Here is a 26,347-nt window from a genome sequence, read left to right as displayed (position 1 = left end):
TGTATGAATGTCCGATATGCATTGCAGGTTCCAGACAGATGAGCTGCATTTGAGAATTTGTCTAATAAATGTTTTGTATGATCTGGTTAGCATTCTGACACATAGTCAAGGTTTTTTTTGAAGGGTAGCAGCATTTTAGGTGGTGTTAAATAGTTTTCCATTATCAGTGAAGAGAGCGCAGTTGCTTGTAATATGATCGCAAAGGTCATTTATGTAAAGTATAAAGAGTATTGATCCTAAAATGCTGCCTTGGGGGACTCTGCTGTTAACAGGTGCAGGATTTGATAGCGCCCGTATTTCGATCACTTGTTACCTATCTGACATGGATTTTAGCTATCCAATTATGCAGGGATCCAGAGATGCCATAAGATTTAATTTTAAAAGTAGTTTATTGTGTACCACTGAATCTAAAGATTTACAGAAGTCTATGTAAATTGTGTCCATTGCTTTGCCTTGCTCAAGTTGTGTAATCCATATGTTTTTGCAGTGTAGGAGTTGTAGATTGTAGGATAAGTTTTTCCTGAAACCATTTTTTTTTGTTAGAGAATAGGTTGTTCATTTCTAAGCGGAGTGTAACTGATTGGTTTATGATTGATTCTATAACTTTGCAGGTGACGCCACATAAAGAGATTGGTCTGTTATTTTTAACTCAGCTGGGGTCTCCCTTTTTGAAGATAGGAATGACTGTGGCTAGAGATCATAGGTTGGGCAAGGAGCTTACTCTGAAAGATTTTTCAAAGATTATGCTTAGATATTCTGCTACAGCAGTGGAAAGCATTTTTAAGAAGGAGGCACATAGTCCATCAGGTCCAATGGATGGAGATGATTTTAGGCTGCATGGTGCCTTTTCAACATTATCTTCTGTAAAATTGATTTGTGTTAGATCGTTGTAATTATTTGTGGTATGACTAGGAAATATTGGGCAAGAGCCATTGCTGTTTACAAAGACTGAGCTGAAGAATATGTTAAAGATTTTGGCTTTAACGACTTCATCATTACAGTCTTTGCCGTTAGGTCCTTTTGGGGTGGGATGGATCTTAAGTCTTTAAGTTGGTTGTTAACAAAATTATAGAAGGCACTGTTGGATTTCATGCGCAAAATGTTTTCCTCTTGTTTGATGTGATAATTGAGGCATTCAGTCTTTATCTGGTGGCATCAGTTTTTTTTTTGTTATTCAAATTTTTATTGTTTTTTTTTAAAAAACAATTCAGGGAAAAAGGGTTATAAAACATTTTGACAGCTACATTGTGCGGGGGGGAGAAGCCCCCCCAGGTCTTGCAACTTTTACAAACAATGATAGAAAAATATCAGCATTTACCTAAGTATTAGCAGTTTTAAATTTGACACAAAATCATCAGTATGTTTCAATCATTTGTTTTGTATCACTTCCATAAAAATACATTGTAGCAACAATTGCAATAGTGTTCCAAGTCACTTTTGTGATTTGAGTCTTCTAGCTGTTGCATCCTCTCTCCCATGCACTGGCTGAGCCTCAGCCCCTCCCTCCCTTGTTTCTTCTGTAACATCCCCCATTTTACCTAAAAGAGCACTGTGTTTTTTATCAAAAGCCTCTGCTTCCACTGGTGTGTGAATTCTAATTCTGCTGCCCCCCCAAAAAATCAGCATGCCTTCTGGAAACAACCACCTAAACCAGACCCCATTGTTATATAATTTTTTTTCTAAGAAGGAATATTTTCTTCTATTATCTCTTACTTTTTTGGGGATTTGTTTAAGAATGGTTATCTCTTTATCTTTATATTTTAGTGGTCCTCCCCTTTGAGCTCCTAGAACCTCATCTCTTGTAGTTTTTCTAAGAAATTTAATATGAACTTCCCTTGGAACGTTGTGTGTTCTTGCATAGGCCGAATTAACCCTATAAATCAGATCAATGTCCCACCAGAGGTGTTGTTTTTCTCTATTAATATACTCTGCTAGTATTGTGGTCATAGTCTCCGTGAGATCTTCATTCTCAGCTTCTGGCAAATTTTGGAACCTAAGAAAGAAAGACATCCTTTCAAATTCCATTTTTAACATCTGATTCCCAAATTCTGTATTACCCCTCTGGATTGGCTTCATCTCGTCTCTAATCCTAACCGCCCCCTCCTCCAGCACACCAATCCTCTGTTCATTCCGTGTGGTTTGCTGGTTCGTCTCTCTGAGCTCTTCCTTTAAGTCCTGCAATTGTTTTTTTAATTTCGTCCTGTGCCTTTAAGATGTTTTGAAGCATCTGCTGAGTAGACAGGTCTTTTGCACTCTCTTCAGAGGCTTTAGGTTGTAGGAAAGATCCCATTTGTGACTGGTGTGCAGGGCTGGACGTTGAAAATGTTGGGGCCAACGAGGCCTTACCAGGTGGCAATTTCTTTGGACCCATCATGGGGCTCAGAGTTAATTGTTATTCTGTACAAAGAGATGGCGTCTGTGGTAGAGCACAGCTGGCAGGGATCACCAAACAGGCAGGTCCAAAGGAGAACAAGTCCTCTAGAAGAGAAGTTAAAGCAGATAGGTGGGTCAAAATATTCCATGTCCAGGGTAATAACGTGTTTGAAGAGGCTCCTGGAAGTCTCTGGGGTGGAAGTTAGTTGAAAGCCATAAAGTTTTCCAAAGGAGGAGTCTCATTCATAAAGACAAAGAAGAAGGAGGAAGTTGGCCATCTTGGCTCAGCCAGTATAGGCGATCAGGAAAACAACAAAGTCAAAATTTCCATAAGTAGTTTAAAAAAGAATCAGTTCAGCCATCCTTTCTCTCGCAATTGTAGCCAAAGAAAAAGATTCCCCCCCCCATTATTTAAGGGAAGTGAAAGTAGTTTTCAAACTTTCTCTCTCCCCCATGAAGGGGAGGGATTTTTCAAGTGCCGCTTTTCCAAGGGGGGTGGAATTTCCCCTCATCCAATCCAAACTCCTCCAGAGGTTGAAACAAGCAAGGAAGAAAAACTGCAAAACCGTCAGAAATATAAAAATAGTAAAAGACCTGGGAAGACCCCTTGGCTCACCGCTCTTCAGCTGCTTCTTTCTAATTGTTTATTTCCTTCAGGCTGCATTCGGAGAAGTGCGCGGTGGCATTCCGCGCGATCCATATGCTCCCCGGCTCCTGGGGCAAAACTGGAGACCCCCCCCACTGCCGCTGCCGTTCCAGGGGGTCCCAGCAAGCCGCCCCTATGGCAGGGCACCTTTTCCAGGCACCCTGTGCTCCCCCTAGACTTCGGGGGAGCCCACCGGAGCAGCGAGAAGGCAGACGCGGGCGTCCGTCTCCTTCGGCTGCCGGAAGTTGTCTCCTGGTGGCATCAGTTTTTATAGCAGCTTTTAAAGTTAGCAACATAGTCAGTTTTGTTTTTTCATCACAGAGAGATTTTTTTTTATTGGAGCTTCCGTATTACAATGGGTAATTTGTTTTTCTTGGTTTTGGAGGTTATTAGTGGTACATATACTTTAATGACTATTTGGACTTCAAGCAAAAAAAGTTTATAATAGTCTTTGGCAGTATTACAGACAGTGAATAGAATGTGCCAATCAAGAAATGAGAAGTCTGTTTCTATGAGATTATAGTTGGCTTTTTTAAAGTTATAATTGGATATAGTTATATTTATAATTGTAAATATATTTTACAATTTAAATAAATTCAATTTAAACAATGTAAATACAATTTAAATAAATTTTACAATTTAAATAAAAACCCTAATAGGTTTTTAATTAGCATGATAGCATTTTACATTCATAAATTTCAGCCGTGGTGGCGTAGTGGTTAGAATGCAAGTATTGTTGGCTAACTCACTGCTCACTACCAGGAGTTTGATCCTGACCAGTTCAAGGCTGACTCAGCCTTCCATCCTCCCAAGGTTGATAAAATGGGGACCCAGATTGTTGGGGGCAAGAGGCTGATTCTATAAACCACTTAGAGACAGCTGTAAAAGCACTGTGGTATATAAGTCGAAGCGCTATTGTTATTCATGCAAATAATGAAGGCCGGGACTGAACATCACTTGTTCACTGGCTCAGTTTTAAAATTGCTCCTCCTTGTAGGATGTTTCAAGTTGCTTTCAAAATTCCTGAATGTTTCCATTCTAGTTCCATCCCTTTCTGGAGAAGAATGAATTTTGCAATTTTTCCTGGGAGAAACTATACTTGGACCAAAGTGGAAATGTAGCAGCAGATCTGAATATCATAAGTTGGTTGCTTTTCCCCAAGGAGGATCCCATCAAAGAGCAACTGGGGAGCTTTGAAAGACAGAGGCTTATTATCAACCAAGATGCTATTTCACGGCTAAAGTCGCTCAACAAGGTGGTTGAAAATATTGGCAACTTTTCTCTGTCTGTATAGTTGGTGTTAGTATCCCCTGAAAGAGGAGGCTCAGGTCTTTTTAAAGAGCCCATAACTGACCAGAGTTATTTATGCTTCTGTTTCACCACACTGGGATAGGCCTCCTGCTGCCAGGAAGGTGATCTGAGGTGCGCAGGCAAAAAGATCCGTAATGACCTGTCCGATGTGAGATAATACCTTAATCTAGAAAATTGGACTGAAAATGACTTTGACCCTCACCCCCCCAAAAAAACTTTCTTGGCTCTTGAAATAATAATGAGGGTCAATTTGTACTGAAATGCTACTTAGATTTGATCTTTGGCTTGTAAGCCATCTAAAAACCCTTTGAATACAATTGTTTTGTGATTGTCAGCTACCTTAAGTCTTCCACTGAAACAAAGAATTATCCAAATTTAAGCAATTAAGAAACATTGGTCTGTCTTTCCGTGTCATCTAATTGTAGTTCTAATTTTGGGAGATGGTGGAGGACAGGGAGTCCTGGAGTATTATGGTTCTTGGGCAGATGTGAGATTCAGCAGGTTTGACAGGTTCTGAAGAACCGGTAGCGGAAATTTTGAGTAGTTCGGACCGGTAAATACCACCTCTGACTGGCCCCGCCCCCATTTATTCTCTGACTCCTTAGTCCCAGCTGATCAGGAGGAAATGGGGATTTTGCAGTAACCTTCCCCTGCCATGCCCATCAAGCAATGCCCACAGAACCAGCAGTAAAATTGTTTGAATCCCACCACTGTTCTTGGGGGCTCAAAGAATTGGATACAACTAGAAATTAACAACAAAACTGTCATTGTTCAATGAAAAGGACCTCGTCTTGAATACCTCACTTGGCCTTAGACATATCCCTTTCCCACACAGAGCTCATGCACATGTCTCATGTGCTGCAGCAAAAGATGCCTGACTTACCCTTTTTGAGGGACACATTCTCATGACTTCACCTCCACCCGTCCTCACTATAATTCCAGGAATTATAATTCTTTAGTCTTTTTTCATCAGCATGCTAACCGTATGAATTCAAAATATAAACATACAGATATAACTAAATGATACCTCATTTGAGGTTGAAAGCCACATATCACCATGGATATGTGCTAGTCATTCCCAACTCTAGGGGGCGGTGCTCATCTCTGTTTCAAAGTCGAACAGCCAGCACTGTTACATCTTACATGACATCTCCGTGGTCATGTGACCGGCATGACTAAATGCCAAAGGCGCACAGAACAGTTATCTTCCCACCAAAGGTGGTCCCTATTTTTCTACTTGCATTTTTATGTGCTTTCAAACTGCTAGGTTGGTGTAAGCTGGGATAAGTAACAGGAGCTCACTCCATTATGCAGCTCTAGAGATTCGAACCACCCAACTGCCGACCTTTCTGATTGGCAAGCTCAGCATCTTAGCCACTGAGCCATTTTGTCCATGTGATGCCTTATTTCACTCTATGAATTGAAAATATAAATGTACAGATATAACTAAATGATGCCTCACTTGTGGTTGACAGTCCTATTTTCTGAGAATTTTTTTTCTTTATATCTTAACTGGAACAAGGATTTGGATTATTTTCAATTTCAATTTCAATATCTCAATTTCAAATATTGCTTTGCAGTATTTTATGTTTTCCTGATCTATTGCTCCAAAGTTTCTTTTTAAAGCACAGTTTCATTTTATTTTAATCAAACTAATAACTAAAAATTTGGAAGATATTTTGGAATGATTTTTGTTTTTCTGCTTAGTCTCTGCCTCAGTCCAAATGTGTGGACAATTGTCACCCTGGATTTGTAAAACAGGGTCGGAAAGAAGAACCCATTTGCTGCTATGATTGTATTCCTTGTCCGGAAGGGACCATCTCCACACAGGAAGGTGAGTGACACAAGAGAAAAGGGCGTTGGATTCAATCAGAGCATTTGATCAAAGTGCATGTTAAAAGACATTTTATTCTTCATTGCTATTTTTAACATCTCCAATTTATTCCATAATGGGAGGAATAAGATCTTGAATAAGATCCAATCCATTTCCGTGTTTTTCTAAATGCTCATTGATATCTAATGCCTGATCCTAATAAAAATAGAGACTGAATTCTTTTTAGATGATAAAAAGTAAATAAAAAGCAATAAAATAAGGGGCTGCCACAAAGAAGAGGCGGTCGGCCTATTCTCCAAAGCACCCAAAGGAAGGACAAGAAACAATGGATGGAATCCTGTTTACCTGGCACATGAAAATTTGTATTGCTCAAATTGTTGGGTTTCCTACATTGTTCCATACTATAACACTACTTCAAGTTTCCTAACGATGCCCTAACTGATTCATAATAATCGAACCAATGTTTTAATACAAAAAACAGTGATTTATTGATAGCTTCATTAGGGAAGATTTGTTCGCAGCCAAATCTTTGCTTTGTTTATCTGCTTCTGGGCTTTTCCCCTGTTCCTTCCTTCCCCTGAGTCTGTGTCATAAATCACGTTACCCAATAGATACACCCCTTCCAATCCAGCAGCAGTAATCTGAGATCCCATTCCAGCTGACAGTATGCGTGGAATTCACTCCCACTCATTCTGTCGCCATGACAACACGGTGAGTTGACAACTACTATGTAAGCTACACAGGCTCCCAGTTTCTCTCCAAGTGCAATTAAATTTACTTTCAAAGCCCTACTAGGCATAGGAGCAGGTATCTCTGGGGCTTCTTCCTCCTGAGGATATCTACTTGTCCCACCATTGTAGATATAATAGACACACTGTATGTTCCCTAAAACATTGACACCATACAGTTACTCCAAAGCCTGCCCTTTTTTTGTTGCAGCTCCTGCCCTTCTGAACACCCTCCCCATTGAAACCCTAACCTCCTAAACAGCCCCCCAATCATAAACCTATGGAGATTGTTCTTCCGGGCTTTGGGATGAAGTGATTACAACAAGGCATATTGGTTCAGTGAAGAGTGGTTGTGGTATCAATGATTTCTCTTTTGGGTTTTATTCATTGTTGTTAATATTTTTATAGTCTATGTCTATAACTATATTTCAGTTTACCAATTTCTAGGGCTATATTGTCTCTCAGTGTCAGTTGTCATCCAGAGAAGGTCTTTCTTGGAAGGTGAAAGGAAGGACTATAAAAATAATATTACTTACTGTTTTCTCAGATACTGAAAAATGCACCAAGTGCCCAGATGATCAATATCCAAATGATGACAGAGTCCAATGTATCCCCAAAAGAATATCCTTCTTGTCCTATGAAGAGCATCTGGGCATCATCCTGGTCTCCTTTGCTGTACTCTTGTTTCTAACAACAGGCTTTGTTTTAGTCATATTCCTTAAATACCTAGAAACTCCCATCGTCAAAGCCAACAACTGTGACCTCTCCTACATTCTACTGGTTTCCCTCTTGCTTTGCTTCTTGTCCTCCTTTCTCTTCATTGGACGACCAAGGAAAGCCACCTGCCTTCTCCGACAAACCATGTTCAGCATCATCTTCTCAGTAGCTGTGTCTTGTGTATTAGCCAAAACAATCATGGTAGTGCTGGCCTTCCTGGCCACAAAACCAGGGAACAGGGTGAGGAGATGGTTGGGTAAGAGCTTGGCCAACTCCATCATCCTTTCTGGTTCTGCTGGAAAAATTGTAATTTGCGCAATCTGGCTGGGAGTTTCTCCTCCATTTCCTGATTTTGATCTGCATTCCCAATCAGGAGTGATCATCCTTCAGTGCAACGAAGGCTCTGTCACCATGTTTTATGTTGTTCTCTGCTACATGGGCTTCCTTGCTGCCATTTGCTTCACAGTGGCATTCCTGGCCAGGAACCTGCCTGGGGCCTTCAATGAAGCCAAACTGATCACCTTCAGCATGCTGGTCTTCTGCAGTGTCTGGATCTCCTTCCTGCCCACCTACTTGAGCACCAAAGGGAAATCCATGGTGGCCGTGCAGGTCTTCTCCATCTTGGCTTCTGGTGCTGGCCTGCTGGGCTGCATCTTCTTCCCCAAGTGCTACATTATCATCCTGAGACCAGATCTAAATACTAAGCAACATTTAATGATAAAAGTCGGTATCTGATCATGAAGTAGTTTCTTAGGCTCATAAAACTTAATTATTTATTGCAGTTATTATTGAGTTTGTATGCATGTTTTGACAATTATGGTTATTTAAAATAAAAGGAAATAAATATATAAAGAATGTTAGACTAATTAATAATAATAATCAAAGTGTAAAATAAAAACAATTAATAATTTCAATTTTCATGAAACTAGGGAAGGACAAGATAAGAAATGACATTTTATTATTATATATATTATATAATATCAACATAATGCATCTACAGATAAGACGAGACTTCCCAGATTGGGGTGTGGGGGAGGAATATGACATCATCTACCTCCAGTACACAACACAGTCTTTTCAGCGGTCCCAAGAAGGCTTAATAACCATTTGCACTGCTTCGGTGACCCAGAGGACAGATAAATATCCAAGCGGCCTCAATGACTCTCTAAACAAATGCAAATGACCAGCTGTTTGCAAGGACAATAAATCCTTTCATTCCCCACTCAGAGATGAAGAAGGCGTTCTGTGCAAGGCTGGAATTTGGAAATCACTGTGGGTAGAACTTTACCTCAAATTTTGGACATTATGCTCATCAAATAAAATACCATCTTTTGTTCCTTAATGCTTAAGCATTGATTTGGTAGATAGTTTCAGATCCCAATGATGGAGCATCACAATGGAGATGGTTGATGAACTAAGAGGCAATCCCACCTCCTCCCACCCACACCCACGTCCAGCTACTTGCCTCCCCATCAAATAAATATAATTCTATCTTGATTGTAGTTTCCATTTTCATTGTTTTAGAAATATTTTTCTTTTATGACTTTAATCCATTTAATGGCATAAGCCTCCCAGAGTTGTTTCGAAACAAGATGAATGGCAAAAAGTTCTAATGAATGAATGAATGAACAAACAAACAAACAAACATTTGAAACAAGTTTACCAGTCAGTGGGTGGTATCCTCATTAGGCCATTTAAAAATGAAGCATATCACATCTTTCCATCTTTGTAAAAACTTTTATTTTCTGTAATATTTTGTAATATACAGTAAAGAGATGATTTTAGAATTGTTTTTGGAAAACTTTATAAATGCTTTTTGAAACTGATTTAAAGACTATGAAGCTACAAAGAATCTCTAGTGTGGAAAAAAGTGTTCTTGTTTGCTAATCAATTGAAAAAACAAAACCTTGAAAGTGGATTACCAGAGCACAAGATGACTACTTTAAAGGGATCGTGTTATTTATGGGTCAGTAAAATGCTAGAACTTTTTAACACTTTACTTCAACCAGAAATGACTAGTGAAGGCAAAGAAATCCTTTAGGATACAACTGAAATGGATTGACTGGAGTTAGAAATGCACTTGGGTGACCACTTAAAAATTGAACAGGACATTGCGGATTACCCTGACAGACTGAAATATATACATATTGTTTTTCTTTTGATCATGGAAAGATAATAAGAATTTTGAAAAGAAGAAAAGATGATAGAAGAAAACAGGAAGCAGGATTTTTTATTTATTTATTTGCTTGCTTGTTTGTTTATTGGATTTAAGAATGGTTTGGAGAAAAAATGAATATAACCTATATACAATATATACACATACACATACACATACAGTACATATATACGTAGGTACAGATATATGTATGTATGTATGTATGTATGTGTACACACACACAAACACACACACACACACACATCATGCCAGACTAATCTTATTGCATTCTTTGACAAAGTGACAAAATTAGTGGACCAGAGGAATGCCGTCAATATAGTTTACTTGGACTTCACTAAGGCATTTGATAAGGTAGACCATAACCTACTACTAGATAAAGTAGAAGAATGTGGGTTAGACAGCATCACCACCAGATGGATTCGTAACTGGCTGACCAACCACACTCAACGTGTAGTCCTCAATGGAACGGCATCTACATGGAGGGAGGTATGCAGTGGAGTACCCCAAAGCTCTGTTTTGGGCCCAGTACTCTTCAACATCTTCATCAATAATTTGGATGAGGGAATAAATGGGGAACTCATCAAATTTGCAGATGACACCAAGCTGGCAGGAATAGCCAACACTCTAGAACAGTGGTGGGCAACCTTTTTTTTCAACTGAGCCAAATCTCGCCAAAACCACGATTGAAATTTACTTTGAGAGCCACATTTTTAAAACCAAAAATGCATAGGATGGTACACTGTTTTTAGTTTCAATAAGTTTTTATTGAGAATATTCTGCATGCAAGTATCCACATAGGTTGGGAGGATACAAATAACACAACTAATAAAACAAAAACTTTAGAACGATATTATTTATCGATAACGTTAAATTCCGTAAAATTTGCCTTACAATGTAGAGAAAATTACATCCTGACATTGACCGACAAAGTCACAACCACTAATGTGAACATTGGCCTTGCATTTCCTTGGATAGTTTGAGTAAGTCAGGTTTGTATGTTGTTGTTTTTAATTTCATCTCTCTCTCCCACTTTCTTTCTTTTTTTCTTTTTCTTTCTCTCTCTCTCTCTCTCTCTCTCTGGCTCTTTGTCTCTCTCTCCCTCCCTCCCCCATCTCTGTCACTCTGTGTGTGTGTGTGTCTGTCTGTCTCTCACTCACTCTGTGTGTGTGTGTGTCTGTCTCTGTCTCTCCATCTGTCTCTCTCCCCTCCCTTCCTCTCTCTCTGTCACTCTGTGTATGTGGGTGTGTCTGTCTCTCACTCATTCACTTAATCACTCACTCTGTGTGTGTCTCTCTGTCTGTCTATCTTTCTCTCCCTCCCTCCCCCTCTCTGTCTCTCTCTCTCTCTGTGTGTGTGTCTGTCTGTCTGTCAGTCTCTCTCTGATTCCCTCCCTCACTCCCTCTCTCTGTTCCTCTCTCTGTCTGTCTTTCTCACTCACACACACACACACACACACACACACTGTGGTCACCTTGTTGAGTGTTCCAATCACATTTGAAACACTCAACAACTGGCCTGCACTTATGGTATTTTGCAGCATTCTGCAGTCATAGGACCAAAATTGGTTGTCACTCGCCCGGGCTTTTGCAGAAGCTTCCCTCTGAAGCCTGAGAGGAGGGAGGGGAGCGGGCACCCGGCACACAGAAGAGCCGCATTAAAGGGTGTAAAGAGCCGCATGTGGCTCCCGAGCCGCGGGTTGCCCACCACTGCTCTAGAAGATAGGCTAAAGATACAGAAGGATCTTGACCAACTTGAACATTGGGCACTATCTAATAAAATGAAATTCAATGGTGAAAAGAGTAAGGTTCTACATTTAGACAACAAAACCGAAATGCACAGGTACAGTATAGGTGGTACCTTGCTCAACAGTAGTAACTGTGAAAGGGATCTTGGAGTCCTAGTGGAGAACCATTTAAATATGAGCCAGCCGTGTGCAGCAGCTGCCAAAAAAGCCAACAGAGTTCTAGGCTGCATCAACAGAGGGATAGAATCAAGATCACATGAAGTGTTAATACCACTTTATAATGCCTTGGTTAGGCCACACCTGGAATACTGCATTCAGTTTTGGTCACCACGATGTAGAAAATATGTGGAGACTCTAGAAAGAGTGCAGAGAAGAGCAACAAAGAGGATTAGGGGACAGGAGGCTAAAACATATGAAGAACGGTTGCAGGAACTGGGTATGTCTAGTTTAATAGAAAGAAGGACTAGGGGAGACATGATAGCAGTGTTCCAATATCTCAGGGGTTGCCACAAAGAAGAGGGAGTCAAGCCATTCTCCAAGGCACCTGAGGGAAGGACAAGAAGCAATGGGTGGAAATTAATCAAGGAGAGAAGCAACTTAGAACGGAGCAGAAATTTCCTGACAGTTAGAACAATTAATCAGTGGAACAAAAGTTGTCTCCAGAAATTGTGAATCCCCCAACACTGGAAGTCTTTAAGAAGATGTTGGATAGCCATTTGTCTGAAACGGTATAGGGTTTCCTGCCTAGGCAGGAGGTTGGACTAGAAGACTTCCAAGGTCCCTTCCAACTCTGCTGTTGTATTGTATTGTATTGACATACATTTATACATAAAACACACATACATATACAGTATAGACACACACATATACACCAGTGACGTTCAGTTAGGGGAGGCAGGGGAGGCACAGAACAGTTGTCTGAAATGGTATAGGGTTTCCTGCATAGGCAGGGGGTTGGACTAGAAGACCTCCAAGGTCCCTTCCAACTGTACTATTGTATTGTATTGTATTGAGTTCTGTGTCTGTGTTTCCCAGAAATGTCAGTTAATGCAAATGGGGTTTGATACTTTAATGATTTTTTAATTAAATAGAAAAAATGAGTCATTTCTTTATGTTGGTAGAAATGGGCTCCCAGTTATAATAAATGTGTTTCCCCTCTTTTTGCTGTTCAGCGTATGGGAAAGCGTGTGGGGAAGGGGTGGGTTCCAGCAGCTGCTACTGCCAATTCGCTCAGGGTTACTTTGCATGTGCATGCATTGGGCGCATGCACAGTTAAACGGAAATTTCTGTCCACATGCGAAAAAGCCAAAAAGAAGATGGGAGAACTGGTTTGGGGGCATGGCAGGCCTGGGTCACTTCCAGTTCCATCGAACCAGGCCGCCAAGCTACTAACGGTTTGGCCAAACCAGTATGAACCAGTCCGAACCCACCACTGGTGTGGGTATGCATGGATGCTATGGCTGTGTGTGTCTGTATTTTCTACAGATATATTTGAACCTGAGACCAGGACTCCTTTCTGTTGAAGCACATTTTTTTCTTATTTATGTTCAGGACAAAAGGATGGGCCTAAAGAAGGGAGGATTCCCCACCTTTTACATTATATAAATTGATGCACACTGTTCTGACCGAGGCTTCCCAAGAGCATGAAACAAGTTCCTGGTCCCCTCAAAAAAACCCTTTTATTAATTTACAGTGAATTCTGCTCATTCACAGGCGGCAAAGTCTTTCAAAGGAGGATTTATAGTCACAGACCTTATCTGGCTTGGAGAGCTGACAGGCCGATATCTGCAGAACCTGGCAAGGAATCTCAGAGAGTCACTATCTGATTAGCGAACTAATTGTCTCCTGCAAACTCCACTCCCCCTTCGCTCCTCTTTTATTTCCTCTGGGAGGGGCCATTCATCATCTGGTCTTACTCCCAATTTGACCTCTGTTCTTTAGTAGTTCCCTCCTCTGGTAACTCTGGGCATGTGCACATTGGGAACAGGCTCCAGCTGTTCGTCTGCCTCACTGATGTCTGTCTCTCAAGGTAGCTGAATGCTGGCATATGACTCTGGCCGCCTCTCTGCCTCCAACACAGAGCCCTCAACAGAGCCTTCCCCAGACTCCAGGAATGGCCCATGTTCATCCCCAACCTCCTCACTGTCTGAATCTGCTGCCAGCTCCTCTGGCTGCTGGTGGGCCACAACACATACAAGGGATTGGGAACAGAAGCAAGTGAAAAGATAGGGTGTGGGCAACAGCAAGTATGTGACTGGGCACAGGACATCAAGATCTATTGAGATCCACCAGGCAATTAGTTCATAAATAAATATAGTAATGACTCCACATCCCACAATATCTTACTCTGCCACTGAAGAAGCTTCTTGGATGAGAAGCGAAATGCCCTAAAGAAAAATGAGAAAATCCAGTTGCCTTTGATATAAAAGCACCTTTGGGACAAACGTGGCATGGATGAATGACAACCTCCATAGATCTCTGCACATAGGTCCCCAAAAGAACTCATGATCCCCAGGGAAGAAATTGCCTCTCACTGTAATTATCACCATCCTGACTTTTGAAAACTCTTCTGTCACTTCTCCAGTGGCTGCCTTTGGTGTAAACATCAGATGGAAGCAAGATGCAAAGGTCTTTGCCTCACAAAAGGGTGCATAAATAAACTTGTACTCTCCGTGGCACAATTTTTGGGACATTCAGGGACTGTGCTTCTCCTTTCCTTTCTCTCCTTTCCAGGTGAAGTTCTGTTTATCTCTCTCTCTTACTCAACAAAGGTACTCTCATTTCCATATTGTGAGAGTGCTTCGAATTCTTCAAACTCTCTTGTTCTTCCTCAGAAACAGGAAGGGGATTGATTCAGCCCCATGAATTATGGACCTCCTGCTTCTGCTTCTGATGCTGCCGCTGATGTCTCAGCCAGTCTCTGGGAAGCTGGGAATGAAGTGCCTGCTGAGTTGGAAGGAGCAGGAGGGGAAAAAACTATGGAGCTATTACAGGCCAGGAGACCACTTCATTAGCATAGTCTCCATTGCCACAGTAATGTCCCATATAATGCTGCCTTTCAACACAGCTCCTTATACTCAATCTCCCGCGTAAGTCATTCAGTGGGATGGGGTTGCATTCTCTCCATTTGCACTTCTAACATTCTTCTTTTCTTTCAGTTACTCCTATCTTGCGGTGATGGGTGACTATAATTTGCTTCTTGTTTTGGACTCTCTTAGCTTAAGACTGAATGGGCTGGTGGAGAAAATAAATGAAAATATACTTTGCTGTTGTTAGAGATGATGTTTATCATGAACATTTTTTACTGTAGCTCATTGATTGACCCAGTAATAATCCTACAGTTCATTTTTGCCATTCAACAAGTCAACAAGAATTCTCAGCTTTTGTACAATCTCACACTTGGCTACAACATCCATGACAACTATTTAAACAACCTTGGCACTTCTGATGCCTTGCTGGACATGCTCTCTACTGGAGAAGCCAATATTCCCAACTACAGCTGTGGAAAGAAGGACAACGTGATGGCTGTTGTTGATGGATCTCTTTATGACATCTCCATTCAGATTTCAACATTAGTAGGCACCTACAAAGTCCCACAGGTTTGTTTTTGTGTTTCTCTATCTGGTAAAGTGATCAGGTTGTTGTTGGTTGGGTAATAGATTCAATCATATCTTTTCTATAGAATTCACGGGTTGATTTTCACCATGGTCATTGCCACGGCTAGGGATTGGGATCCACAGTGGGGAGGCAGCCTAAACATTGACTTGAGTAAGTCTTAAGGAACTGGACACAAAGTTAAATATGGAACATTTAAGCAAATTTTAAAATGAACTGATTTGCATTTGCAGTGCTCTAGAGATAGAAGACATAACACGTCTATTAAAAGAATGCCAATTTTATTAGAAAAAAGAAAGGGCAATATCTTAGATTACAGATTAGACAAATGATTATATTCAATATTGCTAATATTCTGCATGTTGTATTCTTTATCTTGATATGGCTTAGGGGTTAAAAAAATCAGTTAACTATTCTAATATGTTTGTGAGAACCACACTGGATGTGTTAAAAGCTTACATTTTGGACTTGATCTGATCTAAATATATTATTCTTCATTGCTTTTTCAGATCAGTTTTGGAATTGTTCCAGAGGCTCTGAGTGATAAAAGTCAATTTCTTTTTTTCCATGAGATGCTGCCCAAAAATGGGTTCCAATACTCAGGAATTGTCCAACTTCTCCTCTATTTCAGATGGACTTTGATTGGTCTCTTTCTACCAGACACAGAGGAGGGAGAAAATTTCATGAGGACTTTCACTCCTATGCTTGTCGGGAATGGAATTTGTGTCGTTATCTCACAACAATTCTCAATGACTAGACCTACAGAACCTCTCAAAAATGCCATCTCCAAGTGGAAACAAGTCAATGTCTTTGTTCACTTCGTAAAATTTGCTTCTCTTGTGGATAGAGTTCGCCACATCCATTTAATAATGGAAGGTTTGCCGGGAACCATTGAAGGGAAAGTCTGGATCACCACAATCGTGGAGAAAGTGACAGTGACAAGGCATTCACTTTTCAAATATATCCATAGTATTTGGACCTTTGCTTTTCAGGAAAGAAATATATGGTCAAATGATGACGCCTTTCCATCCAGCCTTTTTAGGGATTCCAAATTTGAAGACCAGTCTTTTCGCTGTTCTTTTTCAAAGCATGTCCTTTCTGTCAAGGGCAGGAGACGATGTACCCAGATAGCACCACTGGACACACAAGAGAAAAGGAACAGAGTTCAGATAAAAATTGACTATCGTTTTTACAGTGTTGTTAAGACTCTGGCCCATGTCTTGAATGTAGCCTATTCCTCCATATCTAGGAGGAGAAAAGCGGACAAGAAAGAGAGATTGGGAGTGCCAAGGCTAGAGCCATGGCAGGTATGGGCTCCTGACAAGGATCTATCAAACCTAGTTCCTACTTAGAAAAAATATCCAATGCCCCTCTAGGGGAGCCATTACATTTAAAATGTATATATTGTTTATTTTTATTTATTTTTGTATTTTGTCAAGCATGTATTAAACAACATATATATTTATAAACATGATTATGGATACATGAAGTGGATATGAATAAAAAGAAAAATTAGGACAGGGATAGTAAGCATGTTGGTGCACTTATGCACACAGCTTTGAGACCTCTTAGGAATGGGATGAGGTCAACAATAGACAGTCTAGAATAGAATAGAATAGAATAGAATAGAATAGAATAGAATAGAATAGAAAAGAATAGAATGGCAGATTTGGAAGGGACCTTGGAGGTCTTCTCCTCCAACCCACTGCCTAGGCAGGAAGCCCTACACCACTTCAGACAAATGATTATCCAACTTCTTCTTAAAGACTTCCAGTGACTTCCACTGATTAATTGTTCTCACTGTCAGGAAGTTTCTCCTCAGTTCTAAGTTGCTTCTTTCCTTGATTAGTTTCCACCCATTGCCTCTTGTTCTGCCCTCAGGTGCCTTGGAGAATAGTTTGACTCCCTCTTCTTTGTGGCAGCCCCTGAGATATTGGAACACTGATATCATGTCTCCCCTAGTCCTTCTTTCTCTTAAGCTAAACATACCCAGTTCCTGCAACCGTTCATCATATGTTTTAGTCTCCAGTCTCCTAATCATCTTTGTTGCTCTTCTCTGCACTCTCTCCAGAGTCTCCACATCTTTTTTACATCGAGGGGACCAAACCCGAATGCTGTATTCCAAGTGTGGCCGTACCAAGGCATAGGTTTAAGGTTAAAGTTTTGGGGGTTTGTGGAAGAAACCACCGAGTCAGGTAGTGCATCCCAGGCATTGACCACTCTGTTGCAGAAGTCGTATTTTCTGCAGTTGAGTTTAGAGCAGTTTACCTTAGGTTTGTATCTATTGTGAGCTCTTGTATTGTGGTTGAAGCTGAAGTATTCATTGACAGGTAGGACATTGTAGCGGATAACTTTATGTACTATGCTTAGGTCAGAACAAAGGGGGCACAGCTCTTAGTTGTCTAAGCCCAAAATTTCAAGTCTGGTGGCATAAGGGATTCTGTTGCGAGGAGAGGAGTGGAGGACTCTTGTCGTAAAATATCTCTGGACCCACTCAATTGTATTAATGCATTGCAGGTTCCAGACAGATGGGCTGCATTCGAGAATTGGTCTAGCAAATGTTTTGTATGCTCTGGTTAGCAGTACAACATTACCAGAGAAGAAACTACACAAGATTAGGTTAACAACTCTTAATGCCTTTTTGGCAATGTTATTACAGTGGGCTCTGGCACTTAGATCATTAGATATGAGTACTCCAAGGTCCTTGACAGAGTGAAGGTCATCTACAAGGTCTTGTCCACACAGTTTGTATTTGGTGTTCTGATTTTTTTTGCCAATGTGTAAGACAGAACATTTGTTGGTTGAGATTTGAAGTTGCCAATTGTTTGACCATTCTGATACATAATCAAGGATTTTTTGAAGGGTAGCAGCATTGTTGGTGGTGTTAAATAGTTTTCCATTGTCAGCAAAGAGAACGCAGTTGCTTTTAATATGACCGCAAAGGTCATTTATGTAAAGTATAAAGAGTATTGGTCTCCTAAAACACTGCCTTGGGGGACACTGCTGTTAACAGGTGCAGGATTTGAGAGGGCGCTCCCTATTTTGACCACTTCTTACCTATCTGACAGGAATGTAGCTATCCAATTATGCAGGGATCCAGAGATGCCATAAGATTTAATTTTAAAAGTAGTTTATCGTGTACCACTGAATCAAAAGATTTACAGAAGTCTATTTAAATTGCGTGTATTGCTTTGCCTTGCTCGAGTTGTGTAGTCCATATGTTTTTGCAGTGTAGGAGTTGTAGATTGTAGGATAAGTTTTTCCTGAAACCAATTTTTTTTTTTAGAGAGTAGAGTGTTCATTTCTAAGTGGAGGGTAACCGATTGGTTTATGATTGATTCCATGAATTTGCAGGTGACGCCACATGAAGAGATTGGTCTGTAATTTTCAACTAGGCTGGGGTCTCCCTTTTTGAAGATAGGGATGACTGTGGCTAGAGACGATAGGATGGGCAAGGAGCTTACTCTGAAAGATTTTTCAAAGATTATGCTTAGAGGTTCTGCTATGGCAATGGAAACCATTTTTAAGAAGTAGGCACATAGTCCATCAGGTCCAAGAGATGGAGATGGTTTTAGACTGCATAGTGCCTTTTCAACGTTATCTTCCGTAAAATTGATTTGTGTTAGATCGTTGTAATTATTTGTGGTACGACTAGGAAATATTGGGCATGAGCCATTGCTGTTTAGAAAAACTGAGATGAAGAATATGTTAAAGATTTTGGCTTTAACGACTTCATCATTACAGTCTTTGCCGTTAGGTGCTTTCAGGGGTGGGATGGATCTTAAGTCTTTAAATTAGTTGTTAACAAAATTATAGAAGGCACTGTTGGATTTCATGCACAAAAAGTTTTCCTCTTGTTTGATGTGATAATTGAGGCATTCATTCTTTATCTGGTGAAATCAGTTTTTATAGCAGCTTTTAAAGTTAGCAACGTAGCCAGTTTTGTTTTTTTGTCAGAGAGATTTTTTTTGGGGGGGGGGATTGGAGCTTCCATATTGCTTTGGGTAATTTGTTTTTCTTGGTTTTGGAAGTTATTAGTGGTACTCAGTGACGTGCGGTGACGTTTATGACTGGTGAGGCTGGTGACGTCATCAAACCACGTGGTTGCTCCGATCGCAGGGGCGCAGCCCAAACGGAGAAGTTTCCTCAGCTCCAGCCTCAATCAGCGCAACCGCGGCCCCCTTCATCTTGCCTCAGGAATGAGGGGAATGGGACCATGTGTGCAGGGGAAGGGGATCTCTGCTAATCTGAGGCTATGCGCTGAGGAGCCGCCTGCACACATGGTCCCATTCCCCTTGCAAGGATCCCGGGCTCGCCCGATGTAAAAAATGCCTAGGTACCGTGTTTCCCCGAAACTACAACCTATCCCGCGCTCACTGACCTAGCGTTATCCTGAAAGCACCAAGTTACAGGAGCCGGGGGTGGGGGGAGCGCTCACGTTGCTTGCCGCCTTTGGTATACTGCTAGGTTGGGGAGTGGCGTTCTGTCCAGCCAGAGGGGAGAGTTGCCGGGCGGCTGCTCTCTTGTGAACTCACTCCCAAAGAGCCGGACACAGCCTCAGGGGCGAAGCAGCCATGAGGTAACCATGCTCACGAGCAGCTGCCCGGCAAATCCCCTCTCCAGCTGGGCCACCGCCGCTGCTGCCACCGCCCACTGCCGCTGCCGCCGCCGCCACCCACCGCCACCGCCGCCCGCCGCCGCCCGCCGCTGCCCCGCTCCGCTCCGTGCATAACATCCAAACTCCAAAACTTCCAGCATCGGCCGCTCTAGGAGTGCTCTCTATGGTGGGCCGGCTGCCGGACAGAGAGTTTTCCGGACAGAGTCTTCCAGCAGCCGGCCCACCATAGAGAGCACTCCTAGAGCGGGCGATGCTGGAAGTTTTGGAGTTTGGAAGTTATGCGCAGAGCGGAGTGGGGCAGCGGCGGGCGGCGGTGGGCAGCAGGCGGCGGGCGGACGTGGCGGGCGGCGGCGGCAGCGGCGGTGGGTGGCGGCAGCAGGGGCGGTGGCCTGGGAGAGCTGCGCAAGTGCTTGGTGAATGGTGCTTTTCCCGGCTGGAGAGGGGATTTGAGGGGCGGCGGCTCACGTCAGTGAATGGCGCTTTTCCTGGCTGGAGAGGGGATTTGCCGGGCGGCTGCTCATGAGCATAGTTACCTCATGGCTGCTTCGCCCCTGAGGCTGTGCCCGGCTCTTCGGGAGCCAGTTCACAAGAGAGCAGCCACCCGGCAACTCTCCCCTCTGGCCGGACAGAACGCCACTCCCCAACCTAGCGGTATACCGACGGCAGCAAGCAACGTGAGCGCTCCCCCCACCCCCGGCTCCTGTAACTTGGCGCTTTCAGGATAACGCTAGGTCAGTGAGTGCGTGACAGGTTGTATTTTTGGGGAAACACGGTACCTAGGCATTTTTTGCATCGGGCGAGCCCGGGATCCTTGCAAGGGGAATGGGACCACGTGTGCAGGCGGCTCCTCAGCGCATAGCCTCAGATTAGCAGAGCCGCGATCCCCTTCCCCTGCACACGTGGTCCCATTCCCCTCCTTCCTGAGGCAAGATGAAGGGGACCGCGGCTGCGCTGATTGAGGCTGGAGCTAAGGAGCCTCCTGCACACGTCCCATTCCCCTTGCAAGGATCCTGGGCTCGCCCGATGTAAAAAATGGCGAGATCGGCACACTTGGGGCTGCTGCTGAGATGTCCAGGGAGGCTAAACCAAGCCGCGCACCTCTCCCAGCCACTTTCACGGCTTCCTGGAGTAATTCTTTTTTATTTTCATGATGAGAGTGGTGAGGCTCCGCCTCCCCTGCCTCCCCTGACTGCACGTCACTGGTGGTACTTATATTTTAATGACTATTTGGACTTCGAGCAAAAAAAAAAAATTATAATAGTCTTTGGCAGTGTTACAGTCAGTGAATAGAATGTGCCAATCAAGAGATGAGAGGTCGGTGTCTATGAGATTATAGTTGGCTTTTTTAAAGTTATACTTGGGTATAATTATATTTATAATTGTAAATATATTTTACAATTTAAATACATTCAATTTAAATAATGTAAATACAATTTAAATAAATGTTACAATTTAATTTAAAACCTTAATGGTTTTTTAATTAGCATGATAGAATTTTACATTCATAAATTTCAGCCGTGGTGGCGTAGTGGTTAGAATGCAAGTATTGTTGGCTAACTCACAGCTCACTACCAGGAGTTTGATCCTGACCAGTTCAAGGTTGACTCAGCCTTCCATCCTTCCAAGGTTGATCAAATGGGGACCCAGATTGTTGGGGGCAAGAGGCTGATTCTATAAACCACTTAGAGACAGCTGTAAAAAGCACTGTGGTATATAAGTCAAAGTGCTATTGTTATTCACACAAATAATTAAGGTGGGGATTGAACACCTCTTGTTCACTTGCTCAGCTTTAAAATTGCTCCTCCTTGTAGGATGTTTCAAGTTGCTTTCAAAATTCCTGGATGTTTCCATTCTAGTTCCATCCCTTTCTGGAGAAGAATGGATTTTGCAATTTTTCCTGGGAGAAACTATACTTGGACCAAAGTGGAAATGTTGCAGCAGATCTGAATATCATAAGTTGGTTGCTTTACCCCAAGAAGGATTCCATCAAAGAGCAAGTGGGGAGCTTTGAAAGACAGAGGCTTATTATCAACCAAGATGCTCTTTCACGGCTAAAGTTGCTCAACAAGGTGGTTGAAAATATTGGCAACTTTTCTCTGTCTGTATAGTTGGTGTTAGTATCCCCTGAAAGAGCAGGCTCAGGTCTTTTTAAAGAGCCCATAACTGACCAGAGTTATTTATGCCTCTGTCTCAACTGACTGGGATAGGCCTCCTGCTGCTAGGAAAGGGATCCAAGATGTTCAGGCAAAGAGGAACCATAATGATGTCAGGTTCCAAATAGCATCCAAAAGTAAATCAGAGTCAGAGGCAAAGTATTGCTCAAAGTTCCAATTTATTAAAAGAGCCATGTTGGCACATCTGGGAAAACCGTCTGATGTGAGATAATGCCTTAATCTAGAAAAATGAAGGACTGAATGTTACCTTCACCCCTCCTAAAAACTTTCTTGACTCTTGAAATAATGAGATAATGAGAGTTAATTTGTAATGAAATGCTACTTAGATTTGATCTTTGGCTTCCAAGCCATCTAAAAACCCTTTGAATACAATTGTTTGGTGATTGTCAGCTACCTTAAGTCTTCCACTGAACCAAAAAGTGATCTAAATTTAAGTAATAAAGAAATGTGGGTCTGTCTTTCCATATCATCTAATTCTAATTTTGAGAGGCGGTGGAGGATAAGTGGTTCTGCAATGCTATGGTTCTTGGGCAGAGATGGGATTCAGCAGGTTCTGACCAGTTCTGGAGAATGGTAGCAGATATTTTGAGTAGTTTGGAGAAGCGATAAATACCACCTCTGACTGGCCCCACCCCCATCTATTCTCTGCCTCCCGAGTCCCAGCTGATCGGGAGGAAATGGGGATTTTGCAGTATCCTTCCCCTGCCACGCCCATGAAGCCACGCCCACAGAACCAGTAGTAAAATTGTTTGAATCCCACCGCTGTTCTTGGGGGGCTCAAAGAGTTGGACACAACTAGCAATTAACAACAAAACTGTAATTGTTCAATGAAAAGGACCTTGTCTTGAATATCTCACTTGGCCATAGACATATCCCTTTCCCACGCAGGGCTCATGCGCATGTCTCATGTGCTGCACCAAAAGTTGCCTGACTTACCCTTTTTGAGGGACACATTCTCATGACTTCACCTCCACTCGTCCTCACCATAATTCCAGAAACCAGACAGTAATCTTTAGTCTTATTTCACCAGCATGGCAGCTGTATGAATTGAAAATATAAACATACAGATATAACTAAATAATACCTGATTTGAGGTTGAAAGCCCTAGTTGGTGAGGAATTTTTTCTTTATTTTTTAATTGGAAGAAGGATTTGGATTATTTTCAAAGGGAAGTGGCTTTGGAGTGGTGCGATGGCCCAGAGGTGAAGCTCTCACTTCACAATCAGGAGGCTATGAGTTCGATCCTAGGTAGAGGCAGATATTTCTCTCTCTGGAAACACTGAGAATATATCTGCTGAACACAACTCCGCACTGGCAACAAGAAGGGCATTCGGCCATTAAACACTCTGCTAGCTCCATTCAGTTGACCAGACTCCACCCCGCAAGGGATTATGGGTCATTAAAAGAAGAAGTAGCTTTGCAGTATTTTATGTAGTCCAGAAGAAACCTTTTCCTCATCAGAAGTTTCTTTCTTAAGCACAGCATAATTTTATAAAAAATTTGGCAGACGTTTTGGAATGATTTTTGTTTTTCTGCTTAGTCTCTGCCTCAGTCCAAATGTATGGACAATTGTCACCCTGGATTTGTAAAACGGGGTCGGAAAGAAGAACCCATTTGCTGCTACGATTGTATTCCTTGTCCGGAAGGGACCATCTCCACACAGGAAGGTGAGTGGCACCAGAGGAAAGGGCATTGGATTCAACCAGAGCATTTGATCAAAGTGCATGTTAAAAGACATTTTATTCTTCATTGCTATTTTTAACATCTCCAATTTATTCCAAAATGGGAGGAATAAGATCTTGAATGAGATCCAATCCATTTCCGTGTTTTTGTAAATGCTCATTGATATCTAATGCCTGATCCTAATAAGAATGGAGACTTAATTCTTTTTAAATGATAAAAAGTAAATAAAAAGCAATAAAATAAAGGGCTGCCACAAAGAAGAGGCAGTCAACCTATTCTCCAAAGCACCCAAAGGCAGGACAAGAAACAATGGATGGAAGCTAATCAAGGAGAGAAGCAACCTAGAACTAAGGAGAAATTTCCTGACAGTGAGAATAATTAATCAGTGGAACAACTTGCCTCCAGAAGTTATAAATGCTCCAACAGCGGAGGTTTTTAAGAAGAGATTGGATAACTATTTGCCTGAAATGCTATAGGATTTTCTACCTAAGCAGGAGGTTGGACTAGAAGACCTCCAAGGTCCCTTCCATCTCTTTTATTCTGAATTGATTACCTGGCACACTCTTCCTTTTTTGGTGGTTCTTTTTTAATGATTGAATGATTTTGAATCCTGTTTACCTGGCACATGAAAATTTGTATTGCTCAAATTGTTGGGGCCCTACATTGTTCCATACTATACCACTACTGTCAAGTTTCCTAACGATGCCATAACAAAAGACAACATGGGTTTGTCAAAAACAGATCATGGATTTGTCAAAAACAGATCATGCCAGACTAATCTTATTGCATTCTTTGACAAAGTGACAAAATTAGTGGACCAGAGGAATGCCGTCAATATAGTTTACTTGGACTTCACTAAGGCATTTGATAAGGTAGACCATAACCTACTACTAGATAAAGTAGAAGAATGTGGGTTAGACAGCATCACCACCAGATGGATTCGTAACTGGCTGACCAACCGCACTCAGCGTGTAGTTCTGAAAGGAACTGTATCTGCATGGAGGGAAGTATGCAGTGGAGAACCCCAAGGCTCTGTTTTAGGCCCAGTACTCTTCAACATCTTCATCAATGATTTGTATGAGGGAATAAATGGGGAACTCATCAAATTTGCAGATGACACCAAGCTGGCAGGAATAGCCAACACTTCAGAAGATAGGCTTAAGATACAGAAGGATCTTGACAAACTTGAACATCGGGCACTATCTAATAAAATGAAATTCAATGGTGAAAAGAGTAAGGTTCTACATTTAGGCAACAAAAATGGAATGCACAGGTACAGTATAGGTGGTACCTTGCTCAACAGTAGTAACTGTGAAAGGGATCTTGGAGTCCTAGTGGACAACCATTTAAATATGAACCAGCAGTGTGCAGCAGCTGCCAAAAAAGCCAACACAGTCCTAGGCTGCATCAACAGAGGGATAGAATCAAGATATTGATTCAGTGAAGGCATATTTTTATCTTTCTATGTCTATATCTATATTTTAGTTTACCAATTACTAGGGCTTTCTTGTCTCTCAGTGTCAGTTGTCATCCAGAGAAGGTCTTTCTTAGATGCTGAAAGGAAGGACTATAAAAATAATATTACTTACTGTTTTCTCAGATACTGAAAAATGCACCAAGTGCCCAGAAGATCAATATCCAAATGATGACAGAGTCCAATGTATCCCCAAAAGAATATCCTTCTTGTCCTATGAAGAACATCTGGGCACCATCCTAGTCTCCTTTGCTGTACTCTTGTTTCTAACAACAGGCTTTGTTTTAGTCATATTCCTTAAATACCTAGAAACTCCCATCGTCAAAGCCAACAACCGTGACCTCTCCTACATCCTCCTGGTTTCCCTCTTGCTTTGCTTCTTGTCCTCCTTTCTCTTCATTGGACGACCAAGGAAAGCCACCTGCCTTCTCCGACAAACCATGTTCAGCATCATCTTCTCAGTAGCTGTGTCTTGTGTGTTAGCCAAAACAATCATGGTAGTGCTGGCCTTCCTGGCCACAAAACCAGGGAACAGGGTGAGGAGATGGTTGGGGAAGAGCTTGGCCAACTCCATCATCCTTTCTGGTTGTGCTGGAAAAATTGTAATTTGTGCAATCTGGCTGGGAGTTTCTCCTCCATTTCCTGATTTTGATCTGCATTCCCAATCAGGAGTGATCATCCTTCAGTGCAACGAAGGCTCTGTCACCATGTTTTATGTTGTTCTCGGCTACATGGGCTTCCTTGCTGTCATTTGCTTCACAGTGGCTTTCCTGGCCAGGAACCTGCCTGGGGTGTTCAACGAAGCCAAACTGATCACCTTCAGCATGCTGGTCTTCTGCAGTGTCTGGATCTCCTTCCTGCCCACTTACTTGAGCACCAAAGGGAAATCCATGGTGGCCGTGCAGGTCTTCTCCATCTTGGCTTCTGCTGCTGGTCTGCTGGGCTGCATCTTCTTCCCCAAGTGCTACATTATCATCCTGAGACCAGATCTAAATACTAAGCAACATTTAATGATAAAAGTCGGTATCTGATCATGAAGTAGTTTCTTAGGCTCATAACACTTAATTATTTATTGCAGTTATTATTGAGTTTGTATGCATGTTTTGACAATTAAGGTTATTTAAAATAAAAGGAAATAAACATATAAAGAATGTAAGACTAACTAATAATAATAATCAAAGTGTAAAATAAAACAATTAATAATAACCCTCAAAGTGTAAAATGAATTAATTAATAATTTAAATTGTCATGAAA

At 41.8% G+C, this 26,347-nt stretch overlaps 1 protein-coding gene across 1 annotated transcript in view; it reads left to right on the top strand.

Annotated features, from left to right (window-relative positions):
* LOC309382595 (vomeronasal type-2 receptor 26-like) overlaps positions 1 to 26,124 on the top strand; it is a gene marked incomplete at both ends in the record, with an annotated part of 282,626 nt that extends 256,502 nt beyond the window's left edge. Inside the window, one exon of the mRNA XM_081934271.1 lies at positions 25,220 to 26,124. Coding sequence (XP_081790397.1) covers positions 25,220 to 26,124 — 905 coding nt within the window. The remainder of the gene's footprint in view (positions 1 to 25,219) is intronic.
* Between the last annotated feature and the right edge of the window lie 223 nt (positions 26,125 to 26,347).

Source organism: Natrix helvetica (genome assembly GCF_964273705.1).
Source record: "Natrix helvetica genome assembly, chromosome: 1".
In the NCBI taxonomy this organism is placed as follows: domain Eukaryota; kingdom Metazoa; phylum Chordata; class Lepidosauria; order Squamata; family Natricidae; genus Natrix; species Natrix helvetica.
Note: the sequence above shows the minus strand (reverse complement) of the source record. Positions and strands in the feature narration are given on the sequence as shown.